The sequence below is a fragment of the Ruditapes philippinarum genome, unplaced genomic scaffold, assembly GCF_026571515.1.
Source record: "Ruditapes philippinarum isolate M1 unplaced genomic scaffold, ASM2657151v2 ctg2298_1_1_1_1, whole genome shotgun sequence".
In the NCBI taxonomy this organism is placed as follows: Eukaryota; Metazoa; Mollusca; class Bivalvia; order Venerida; family Veneridae; genus Ruditapes; species Ruditapes philippinarum.
The window spans coordinates 133,620-146,565 of NW_026867384.1; the positions used below are offsets into that span (position 1 = coordinate 133,620).

The 12,946-nt window shown below is 32.1% G+C and overlaps 1 protein-coding gene across 1 annotated transcript; it reads right to left on the minus strand.

Moving 5' to 3' along the window:
• Nucleotides 1–106: 106 nt before the first annotated feature.
• LOC132735923 (cytochrome P450 4F8-like) lies at nucleotides 107–12,418 on the minus strand. Its single transcript, XM_060722962.1, has 12 exons — nucleotides 12,349–12,418; nucleotides 10,778–10,937; nucleotides 10,192–10,373; nucleotides 9,271–9,395; nucleotides 8,644–8,706; nucleotides 5,462–5,585; nucleotides 4,860–4,992; nucleotides 3,964–4,093; nucleotides 3,309–3,453; nucleotides 2,519–2,655; nucleotides 1,978–2,043; nucleotides 107–1,600 (listed from the first exon to the last, which is right to left on the minus strand). The coding sequence occupies exons 2-12, from the start codon at nucleotides 10,935–10,937 to the stop codon at nucleotides 1,495–1,497; spliced, it is 1,371 nt and encodes a 456-aa protein (XP_060578945.1). The 5' UTR covers nucleotides 12,349–12,418; the 3' UTR covers nucleotides 107–1,494.
• Nucleotides 12,419–12,946: the final 528 nt, after the last annotated feature.

Here is a 12,946-nt window from a genome sequence, read left to right on the forward strand (position 1 = left end):
TTTTTTAGCCAGGGCTTTTCGTTGGAATTTTTAATTCGGACTATATACAGATGATTTTCAACGAATATACAGAGTGAACAATTGGAAAAAATAATGAAATAATAAAACATGTTAATGGTTTTATTATTCTAATTTAATTGTATATATGTACAAGTATAGCATCCACTTCACTACATTAACGCCCACTTCACAAATAAACATTATAATTTCATCCATATACCATATTGATAGATCGAAGTTTTCTTTCTATCATTATTATATTTTTCTGTATTATATATTTCTTTGAACGACAACCGACCTCTTTCAATACACATTTACATTCTGTTCATTTTTTTATACATGTATTTAATATTATATTTTTTAAATACTTTAAATTATAAGCTATCAAAAACTTATTGGACGAGTGAAAGGAATTTCATGCACAATAAAATAAGTTTTCAAATACTTAACTCATAAAGCATCATATTCAAATTATTGTTGTTTTATGATATGAAATTGCAATCAGATATCTAAACATAAACTGAATAACATTCAATGTAAAACACACGTCTTCCCGTACAATAACATTCAATGTAAAACACACATCTTCCGTACAATAACATGCAATGTAAAACACACATCTTCCGTACAATAACATGCAATGTAAAACACACATCTTCCGTACAATAACATCCAATGTAAAACACACATCTTCCGTAAAATAACAATCTATTATGCAACTATTAAGAAAAGCAACAAAAAAAAATGTAACTACTGAAAAGTCTAAGATATTTGTTTATTTTAATGAAGGGTGTATAATTTCACTGTTGATTAATTTTATAAAAAAATGTAATAAAAGATATAGCCTAATACCTTTTCATAGTATGCACTTTTTATTAGTTGTATAACTTTACAAATATGAAAGACACGTATCATCAAATAATTAATAAAAGATTATTTAGAAATACAAGTATTTTTCTATATGATATAATAACTAAGTGTCAGACTGACATAAATGACAATCAAAATAAAGAAATTCTGAATATATAAAAATGAACAATACAAATAATATGAAACGTAATTTCCTGAAAACAAGATTCATATCATCTGATGCTTACAATATTGTTAGATTTTCTGTTAAAATATCATGTACTATCAATTTCAATAAAATATTTGTTAAGAATATTTAATTACTGTTTTAAAGATAAAAATAGCATGGGGGTACACGCTTTTAAGAATAAGCTAGTTAATATTATGACGTAATTTCGTTTCATCAAATGGGCTTTTCTTGGAATGGAGTCTGCTTATAATATTGAAATTGGAAACTATTTGATTCTAATAACGTATAGTTCGTATTATCATCAGGATATGTGTACCAATGTATCATCAATTCAAAACGCATTAATCAAATACGGTAAAAGAACATTCTATGGCAAAAAATGCAATTTTCACAAACACATTGAAGAAGTTTTGTCAATAGAAATACATGGTGGTCATCCCAATTTTAGATTCTGGTTAGTGTTGTCTTCTTTGAACATTAGTTAATATTCCATCCTGTGACCTCATCACCGCTGACAATCGCCATTTTACTTCATGATCCGGGTTTAGGCTGAACTTGAAACTGAAAATGGATTTTACACGAGCTTATTTTAATATCATAGATTGTTATCGTTCAGTTTTTAATAAACTAATATAAGCATACTTTGAGTGTCTTCACATATAACCAAATTATTAGTTCAAACATATTTATATTACGAATATATACATATAAATATGTACATTTACATTACAAATCAAACTTTTATATTCAAGAGTCTGATGAAAGTCTTTTGAAATTCTTCTCCTTTTAAGTGTGTCGTGTTTTGTACTATCAATTTATTTAATTGATTAAAATCGTGGAAATAAAGGGAAAATCAGAATGACGACCGAGGTGGTAGATTAAATATTGAATATAAATTAAATATATTCCTTATGGCATCTGATAAGATAAAAACTTACTTATACAGAAGTTTCGCAAGAACTACTTTCTCCTCGTTCATTGCAAAATTTTGACCAATACAGTTCCTATAATAAAAATAAAAGATTTTGTAAAATGCAATTACAATAAAGTAAAGGAGCATACGTGTTCCGAACAATAGCTCACACGTAGTTTTAAGTGTCCGCTTAAATGTGTTTTGTGTTCCTATAAAAGTTAATATTTTCCATTGCTTTCTAGTATTGTGTTATAAAATTTGTTCTTATACTGTACTACAATGATATCTTCCTAAATATAAAAAAAAACTTCACAATATACTGTTTCGCGTAATAAAAATTTCAATATTACTGTTTCGACGCTGAAAATACAAGCAGATAAAGCTTATCATAGCAGGAAACAGTGTATTTTTTGGCGTCAAAATGCACGATATATCTTTGTTGCTTACTTTGCTCAACATGTTATTGGTATTGAAGTTAGCGCAATAGCGACACAATTTCACTGAACATTTACCAAGTTTCATTGACAAGTTTCTTGCCCTTGACCGCAAGAAAATGGAACACTTACCTTGGGCCACCAGAAAAGGGAACAAACTGGTATGGGTCCATCTTTGCAACATTATCTTTAGTGAATCGTTCAGGTTTAAATTCCATATGATCTTTTCCCCACACATGTTCGTTATGATGTAACATCAATATGTTTATCTGAATGACAAAAACTACCTTCGTTAAACCATAATAATAATAATAATAATAATAATAATAATAATAATAATAATAATAATGATAATAATAATAATAATAATAATAATTATACAAGCTTTTAGCACGTGATCTTAGCAACATAAAAACACGTTTTTACTGTGAGATTATATCCGGACCTAAAAAATAAACGGTGTTTAATATTATGTCACGGACTTGTTCTTGGAATTGTGTCTAGATAACGGTATCAAAATATTACAATTCAGCATCCAACACTTTAGTCTGTACAGGTTGTAAGTAAGTGTAGACTGGTCCGACATGGTGATATCATCAAATACATCATCATTATAAATATAAAACATAATGATTAAAAAATCCCTACGCTTAATTAGACTAATCATAACCGATAAAACAGTCTTAGAAAATAACAAACCCTGGATGTAGTAATAAGGTATATATATATTTTTCACTTCTGATTTGGAAAATTATGCCTGTGTCACATAAACAGTAATCGATCGTCTTAAAGTTCATTTTGTGCCACTTTTGTTAAGCTTGTATATAGCTTCTGCAAATACAATCAAATTCCTCTTTAATACATTAACGACACATAATTATAAAATACGTGCGACTATTATAAATAAAATGAAACCACTTACCATTACAGAAGTTCCTGCTGGCACCACGGTATCCCCTAGATCAAATGGTTTCGTTGTTTGACGAGCGACTATAGCAACAGGGCAGTGAAGTCTCATACCTTCCTTTATACACATAGATAAATACTCTAGATGTGGCAAGTCCGACCTAACAATGTCAAAAATATCAATTTAGGACATTTAAATACACTTATGCAAGTCCTGAAATCCTAACCTGCAGAATGTGTGGAATAGACGTGAATTGAAAACATTAACAAACATTAATTGAAGAAACAACAATAATATGTTATTGCGTTTCAGTATCAACGCATTAAAATTAAATTGTTAATATATTTATAATTGTATGGTAAAACTGCAATAGATGTATAGACTGGCAGGTAGCTGTATTCGATGCACTGGTTCAGAGGAACATGCTTTAAACATTTGCTAGATAATAACAGGTAAATCATTAACAAAATGCATTGTCATTTTCAGTGTAATACAATGTACCGTTATTTTAAATAGAATGAAACATTTTCACGACAGAATAAAATATATCATTTAACAATGGAGATAGATTTTAACACTGTGTAATCAGACATATGTTCATGTATTATAGATTTCCTATGGACATAAACGTACAAACAACAGTAAAAAAGTATTGCTTAAAAACAGCTACCATTTAATATCGTCTGATTCTCTACCATTTAACAAATCATCAATTTCTTCCTGACATTTCTCCTGACATTCCGGATGTTTAGCAAGAGAATATAATATCCACGAGATGGCGCTAGCTGTAGTATCGTGACCTACAAAATCAAACAAATTCCATACGTATATATTGCTTGATAATATACATTTTTACTACATGCATTTTATTAATATGTGTATATTGTCTTGTTTAAGTCCTGTTCCATTTTCGTCCTTGTTTCCAAATAATTGATAAGATTGACAATCTACGTTGTCTCTAACTAACGTTATATGAGAGAAAAAATCCGAATGGATATGGAATTTAAATTCAGCAAACTGCAATAGACGGACTTTGAAAGCTGTTAAACATAAAATTACATGTAAACCTATTTTAGAACGGATGATAATAATTTATAGAAACACCGATTGACTTCAATGATTTCAATCGCATGACATTCGTATTTTGTTGATTTATATCTGGCTCCATATATTTTAAATTAAAAAGACCATTAGAAACAAATGACCATTCGGGTAGATTAATAATAATTTTTCAAAAAGGTATATTGTTGTTTTTAGACAATTTATTACAATAGCACAGTTGACATATTCCCACACTGGTTTAATAGTACTTGTTAAACATTAACAATTATTACTTGCTAAAATTGTGAAACGGAAATGTCCTGTTTGTGCAAAGGCCCATTACAAGTGCAAAGGAATTCACTATCAAAATACAAAATTTGATCTATAGACCAACATGTAGTATATAGCATAGTCAGACTGCATGCACGTGCAGGAAGGCTTGTTTATACATTGATGACAAGGGCAAATCATTTCCGGGTTCTGCATGTTAAGGGTTAACTGTACTTGCAGATAGAGTATACATACCTTCAAATAAGAATGTGTCGACTTCGTTTCTTATATCCATATCAGATAGGCCTGTTCCATTTTCGTCCTTGGCTGTGAGTAAAATATCCATAAAGTCACGGTACTTTTTCGGTTTTAATTCTCCCAGCTTTTCCTGATTAAGAAAATATCTAGCATGTCTAAAAATCAAAAAAAAATTATTTCCGGAAGGATATTTTTGTCCTTAAATAAAACAATATATAAAATTTCATTGTGTATAGTATCGACTTTTGTTCTTCTATGAAAATTAATGCACACAAGTTTTAAGAAATACAGCGTATCCATTGGATGACAAATAAAGCTGGACACTAAATAAGTATTTACATGTTACCGATCGCGTCACGAAACAAAATGACTTACTAAATCATGTGTTTTGCATTAAAGGACATCTTAAAACACTTTTTATTGTGTTTATTGTAATCTACGTATCGAAATCTATTTTAAACAGAAAAAAACATGCCTATTCTTGGCCACAGGCTTTAGATAAAACATTGCAAATTAGTTTTAAAAAAAAAAACATTCGAAATAAAAGATATTGGGTCATCGTACACTTTCGTTGGTATAGAATTATTTTTTATGAATACCAAAGTGCGTCTCCGTTTGTTTATAATGTCTTCTGCGACACCGTGAACAAAATCACAATCTTGCTTGTACTTTTTCCCCATCTTAGTTCTGTAGAATATTATATCTGGTGCCATAAAAGGATTTCTGTAAAACAATAGTGAGTCAATGCACCTTGTTCCTCAGAAGCACGAGGACATATCTAAACCCCGAGCACGTAGGGCTTGTGATTAAATAAGTCTGAGGACTTCTGCAGCTGTTAATGCACGAAAAAGATGTGCATTAGTGCTATTCTTGCATAAAAGTATATTTGTTATTTGTTTTTTTTTTCGTATAAAAAACGTTTTAACATGCTCTTTATGTCCTAGTGCGATGACATTTGACAGACATATTTTAAAATGTACGTCACTTCAGTAAGTTATTATTACATGTGCAACTAACGACGAAAACTTAGCAATAGATGGGCTAAATGAAGAAGAACTCTTATTCCGGAGTGATAACATTAGGTAATTGTAATCTATTTAATTTAACAAGAAGTATTGTTTTATAAGTAGAATCATGAACTAGTCTATTGTACTGAAACAAAACAAAGGTTGCACGTTAAGTTGGTATGTTATTATTCAAGAATACTTATACACTTATCAAAACTTACTTAAACAAGAGGGCCATGATGGCCCTAGATCGCTCACCTGAATTATCAAACTCATCCAAACAATTACCTAGACAAGCATTCTGACCAAGTCTCATGACAGGTGAGTCAAAAATGTGACCACTACAGTGTTAACAAGGATTATCCATATTTGAGCAGTGCGACCTAGTTTTTTACCCAGGTGACACATATTCAAACTTGACCTAGAAATCATCAAAACAAACTTTCAGACCAATTTCCAAGATACTTGGATCAAAACAGTAGCAACTAGAGTGTTAACAAGATTTTTCTATTTTTAGCTCCGGTGACCTAGTTTCACATGCGATTTCGAACTCATCCAAGCAATTACCTAGACAAGCATTCTGACCAAGTTTGATGATAATGGAGTCGAAAATGTGACCACTAGAATGTTTACAAGGTTTTTCCATATTTGGGCGGTGTGACCTAGTTTTTCATCCAAGATGACCCATGTTCGATCTTGACTTAGAAATCATCAAAACAAACTTTCAGGCCAATTAACAGAATATTTGGGTCACAACAGTAGCCACTAGAGTGTAAGATTTTTCTATTTTTAGCTCCTGTGACCTAGTTTTTCATCCGAGATGTCCCATGTTTGATTTATTTCCAGCAATGACCTAGACAAACATCTTGACCAAGTTTGATGACAATTGAGTCAAAATTGTGACCACTAGAGTGTTAACAAGGTTTTTCTATTTTTAGCTCCTGTGACCTAGTTTTTCATCCGAGATGACCCATGTTCGAACTCATCCGAGTTATTACCTAGACAAGCATCTTGATCAAGTTTGATGATGATTGATGCAAAAATGTGACCGATAAAGTGTTAACAAGGTTTTTCTATTTTTAGCTCCGGTGACCTACTTTTTCATCCGAGATGACCCATGTTCGAACTCATCCAAGCTATCAACTAGATAAGCATCCTGACCAAGTTTGATGATGATTGATGCAAAAATGTGACCGCTAGAGTGTTAACAATGTTTTTTCTATTTATAGCTCCGGTAACCTACTTTTTCATCCGAAATGACCCATATTCGAACTCATCCGAGCTATTATCTAACAAGCATCCTGACCAAGTTTGATGATGATTGGGTCAGAAATGTGACCTCTAGAGTGTTCACAAGGTTTTTTATTTTTAGCTCCTGTGACCTAGTTTTTCATCAGAGATGACCCATGTTCGAACTCATCCAAGCAATTGACTAGACAAGCATTCTGACCAAGTTTGATGATGATTGGTTCAAAAATGTGACCACTAGAGTGTTCACAAGGTTTTTCTATTTATAGCTCCTGTGACCTACTTTTTCATCCGAGATGACCCATGTTCGAACTCATCCGAGCTATCACCTAGACAAACATCCTGACCAAGTTTGATGAAGATTGGGTCAAAAATGTGACCTCTAGAGTGTTCACAAGGATTTTCTATTTTTAGCTCTTGTGACCTAGTTTTTCATCTGAGATGACCCATGTTCGAACTCATCCGAGCTTTCAACTAGATAAGCATCCTGACCAAGTTTGATGATGATTGAGGCAAAAATGCGACCGCTAGAGTGTTCACAAGCAATTGTGGACGGCCGGACGGACGACGGACGACGGACGACGGACATTCATCGATCCTAAAAGCTCACCCTGAGCAAGCTCAGGTGAGCTAAAAAGCGAAAAACGATCGCATATTTTCGACGTAATGTTACTCGATTACAGCTTGATTAAACTGGACACCGTCTAAACTTAAACTCACACAATTGGCGAAGAGTTGTTCTGTCGGCACTTTTTCAAAAGAGTACACAATAATGTTACAAAAAGTATAATTTGTCAATTTCTTTACTGGTCAATTTCACATCGCTGACTCTGTGATGTCAGAAAGATTGAGATATTAAAATAATTTGCCGAAAATCGTCTGCATACCGTGAATATTGGCATCGCATAATGGCAAGCAACAAGAATTAACCTTTAAATAACCATCTTTTTACTAAATAACCATCTTTTTACATGTAGCTTAATGAACTTGGGTATTAACAGCTGTAACTGTGCTTAATATTTCCAGAAATAAATGAAATGTTGCATGGTTTAACTGTTAATAAAAAAAACAGAATCCCTAAAGAAAGCCCAACACTGCAAAATTGAAAATGTTGCAGGCTCGGTTTGATTGAGCCTGTTTATGAACGGTACTGGAAAGTGCAAGTTACGTCCAAGACCCCTAGCACCGGCTTAAGCAGAATTCAACATTTAAACAGGAAAATGGTAAAACAATTTGAGTTGAGAAACATCCTTAAATGTGTTCATAGAGTAGTGCCATTCCATGAAAAGCGATGTATGGTCCTCAATTTACAATGTTGCGCTAATTAGATTTTGCTAGACTTTTGATATGTTTTATTTCATTCCATATGCTTTCTGTAGCAGGCAAAAAAAATTCTGTTGCAATTTCTTTAGGTCGATTTACAGACTGACTAGACTAATAAAAAATAAACCACCTCAAGGTATTATCACATTGTTGGAGGTTTATAGAATTTTGCAACAGAAGACGACCTTGTTGGTTACTGATACCTGAGACGCTGCGTATTCAATGTAGCCAAGTCATTCACTGCTTGTACATATGGATGAGTCTCTCTGAAAAGTAATTTATAGATCGTCACGATATATGTACATGTATCTTATGACAATAGCTTATTCAGTAACTATACAAGAAAATCGCAAGAAAACATTAAATTCAAATACTTGGATTAACAATAAATGTATGTAAAGAAATTGTATTGAATTTCAGTTGGAAAATTTGCTATTCGCTTGAAAATATAATTGTGTATATTTGTTTACAATTACAAGAAATTGTACAGTTAAGTCTCCACTGTTACCACATCCTCCACACACAGTGATTATTAATCATATTCACAACGCAATGTTCAAACATGACATATTTTAAGATGTCATTGTCTTTTATATTGAACGCCATGATGAAACAGATTAAACAACTAAAGTAAATGTTTGAAAAGTATAACAATTTGCAGGAACAATTTTGTACAGCGGTATCCGTGCAATCAGCTTCGGACCTAAAAGTTTTCGTTTCATTTTGTATTCATTCAGTGTAGCGTAATGAAAAAAATACTGCTTAAAGATCATTGGCAGTTATATTTGCAGTTTTAATAATATTGTATGTCAGAGAAATTAAGTTATCACCCGCTCCGCTGCACGTCAATCTCATACGAGAACGCACATCTTAAAATGATGTCAAGTGTACAAAGGCAAATCTGTTGAAATACATCAAACTCCGTGTTCTTGTCTGCAAACTTTCCCAACTTCTCCTGTAAAATATAAAACATATACAATGTATATTTTTCTATACATCTTTATCAACAACTGTCTTCAACAACTTGATGTAGGTATCTACAATATGTTTATTTCTTACGTAATCAAAATAAATATCTCAAATGTGTCAAATATTTTGATTTAAATTACCATTTCACTATATGATTACCAAAAAATAAGATAAAAAAACGTTGTACACATATTATATTGTTCAGAATTTAGTAATACAACGACACATAAATATCGATATCAATAAAGTCATTTACGATTTATAACACGTCACTTACAAATAAAATCGCGTCACTTACGATAGTAAATAAGGTCATTAAAGATTAATAAAATGTCACTTACGAATAAAATCACGTCACCAACGATAATTAATAAAGTCATTTGCGATTAATGACCCATCACTTATGAATAAAATCACTTCCCTTTCAATAAATAATACGTCATTTACGAATAATATAATAGCACGTCGCTCACGAATAATACTGCGAGAAAAACGCGTCACTTACGATTCATAATACGTCTTTTAGATTAATACAAAGAAACAGCATGTCACTCTCGATTTATGCAGGAGACAACGCGTCATTCACGATAAGTACAACCAGAAAACATGTCACTTTCGATCAATACACCAAGTAAACCCTTAAAACACGCAACTTATGATAAATGCACCGAAAAAAGCATGTTCTTACGATTTATATATCGCGCCACTTAAGCATTAGGCCTATACACCTAGGAAAGGGTGTCACTTACGATTATAAAGAACGAGAAATACACGTCACTTACGATTAAGACATTTGCTGAGTCGTTGTAAACATCAATGTACGGTTTGAGAATATCGAAGTGGAAGGCAGGTGTTAGCAGTCGTCGGTTTCGTGCCCATTTTTCTCCTCCCGAGATCAATAATCCATCCCCGAGCCAGTCCTTTAATGTTCTGTAACCGCTAGTTAGGTGCATAGGTTTTGGTTCTGAAATAAAAAATTAGTGAAAGTCTCTATTCAACAGCACAAACATTTTATAAATATTATTACGAAAGACTTGAATAAAATTTAAAATTGAGACATAATTTATGAAAATTTTCTAGCAAAGACAGTAACATCATAAAATCTTGTTTGTTTGTTTGTTTGTTTGGGTTTTAAGTCACACAGACACAGTTTATGTCATATGTCGACGTTTCAGCTTTACTGGTGGAGGAATACCTCAGGTGCCCTTCCGTGCATAATTTTAGGCATGAACGGGCACCTGAGTAGAACCTCCGAAGTTCCGTAAGCTAGCTGGATAGCTTCCTCACATGAAATAATTCAACTCAGATCATGATGAACTTTAAATTTGATATTTGAATGATTCCTTAAAACTAGAATTGTAATTGTACCTGCTGTTTTAAGAATTCTCTTCATGCTTGATGGATGACAAGCAATGATTATAGGAGTCCCTAAGGCTCCCCACATTCGAACGTATCCCCTCTCTTTAGAAAACGTGTTCCCCCACTCAAGAAATTTATACAGTCTTTGTTGTTGATCAAGTGTTCGCATCTGAAAAACAAGTGTCTTGGTGTGGTAATGGTAGAAATTATCATGTTGACATTTTAGACTTTGATACAGTCGTATATAAAATTAAACAAAGTATCAGAACATCGTGGCATTAACATTTTCAACAATCTCTTTACGCGTATTAGAAGAAAACATGACAAATTATCATAAGAATTTCCCCTCCCCAGTGATAATATTAAAAACGCGAATCTACAAAAGTATGAAAATTCAACTCGCTGATTATATATTATATTATATTATATTAAATCATATCATATCATATCATATCATATCATATCATATCATATTATATTGTTTTCTTTTTAGTCAAGCCAGCATAGCCTTAGACGGCTGCGTTTTTCGTGTTTTTGTTGGTTTTTTTTTCATATATAAAACCGATTGTCGGACAATTTACACCAAGCTTATCACCGGTCAAATTACGTGTATAGATATTGAAATCCGGAACTCGGCAAATTTAATCCCGGGTACAGACAAATGTTAATCGTTATAGCCGAGTTTAAAATAGAGCGATCAACGCGTTGCGCTTAGTTCTAGGCCTAAACCAGAACCAAGTGATCTCCTATGTCAGTATCTCCTCGTACTTTAACAAGGCGTCATCAGTATCTTACAATATAACCTAAGTAATGATTTCACTAACATAAATATTATCTATCTATCTATCTATCTATCTATCTATCTATCTATCTATCTATCTATCTATCTATCTATCTATCTATCTATCTATCTATCTATCTATCTATCTATCTATCTATCTATCTATCTATCTATCTATCTATCTATCTATCTATCTATCTATCTATCTATCTATCTATCTATCTATCTATCTATCTATCTATCTATCTATCTATCTATCTATCTATCTATCTATCTATCTATCTATCTATCTATCTATCTATCTATCTATCTATCTATCTATCTATCTATCTATCTATCTATCTATCTATCTATCTATCTATCTATCTATCTATCTATCTATCTATCTATCTATCTATCTATCTATCTATCTATCTATCTATCTATCTATCTATCTATCTATCTATCTATCTATCTATCTATCTATCTATCTATCTATCTATCTATCATATTACTTTATGGTGACTAACATTGTCGAGTTAATGCAGATCTAAGTAAACAAGTTTAAGAAATTTATTTTTATGCTTTGACATCAGATTCGTACAAAGTTCTTACAGAACTTTGCCAGAATCTTTCTCATTAAACAGGACGTGATTGAATAATTTGGCAAAGAAACGAGCTAATGATGTCAATAATACATAACAACACGTGATGGCGAACTGTTACCATATAATGTATGCTCTGTCAGAAATATAGCTGTTGTAATAAGTTGTCATCTATGTGACTGATGAAGCATACAAAGTGGTAAAATTTTACTTACATCTACAAAACTTCCATAGAGCCAGTTGCGTTCTTTTGGTCCTGGAAGATCGCCGAATATCCTCTCGACTTGTTCTACGAGTATTTCGGATGAAAAGAATTAATTTGGGAAGATCGCAAAAAATGGCGGGCCAATCACCAATGCCCGTCTGCCAGCAACAAGTGATGTTTGAGGGCACGATAACTTTTACTTTTGGGAAACCAGTGACGTTCAAATCCTAAATGCACCAATCAGACTCAACATCTTGGAAACTGTGGAGGAAAAAATTGATGTTATTAATACATGATTATTGGACTTTCGAAAATATCTACAGTAGTTTTAATGTTAATTTCAATCAGAGCTTGACAATACGACAACCGTGTAACGTTTGATATAGAAATTCGTCGAATACTAACATACATGATGGGTTATAGGTAAAACTTTTTTACCAATTATCTGTATTTCACAGATGATTTTGCCAATATAAACAATCACATGTATTATTTTGATTGTTATTGTATTTCCAGTGTAATAATAATAATAATAATAATAATAATAATAATAATAATAATACGATAATAGGAATAATAAAGACTTTATTTAAAGGTGGGGAACTCTT

Excerpts from the sequence above, each read along its gene's own strand:
- LOC132735923 (XM_060722962.1), bottom strand. The coding sequence starts at position 10,937 with ATGCGAACACTTGATCAACAACAAAGACTGTATAAATTTCTTGAGTGG. Across the intron at positions 10,374-10,777 it reads GAGAATTCTTAAAACAGCAG|AACCAAAACCTATGCACCTA; the intron begins GTACAATTACAA and ends TTTTTATTTCAG. Across the intron at positions 4,094-4,859 it reads CGACACATTCTTATTTGAAG|GTCACGATACTACAGCTAGC; the intron begins GTATGTATACTC and ends TTGATTTTGTAG.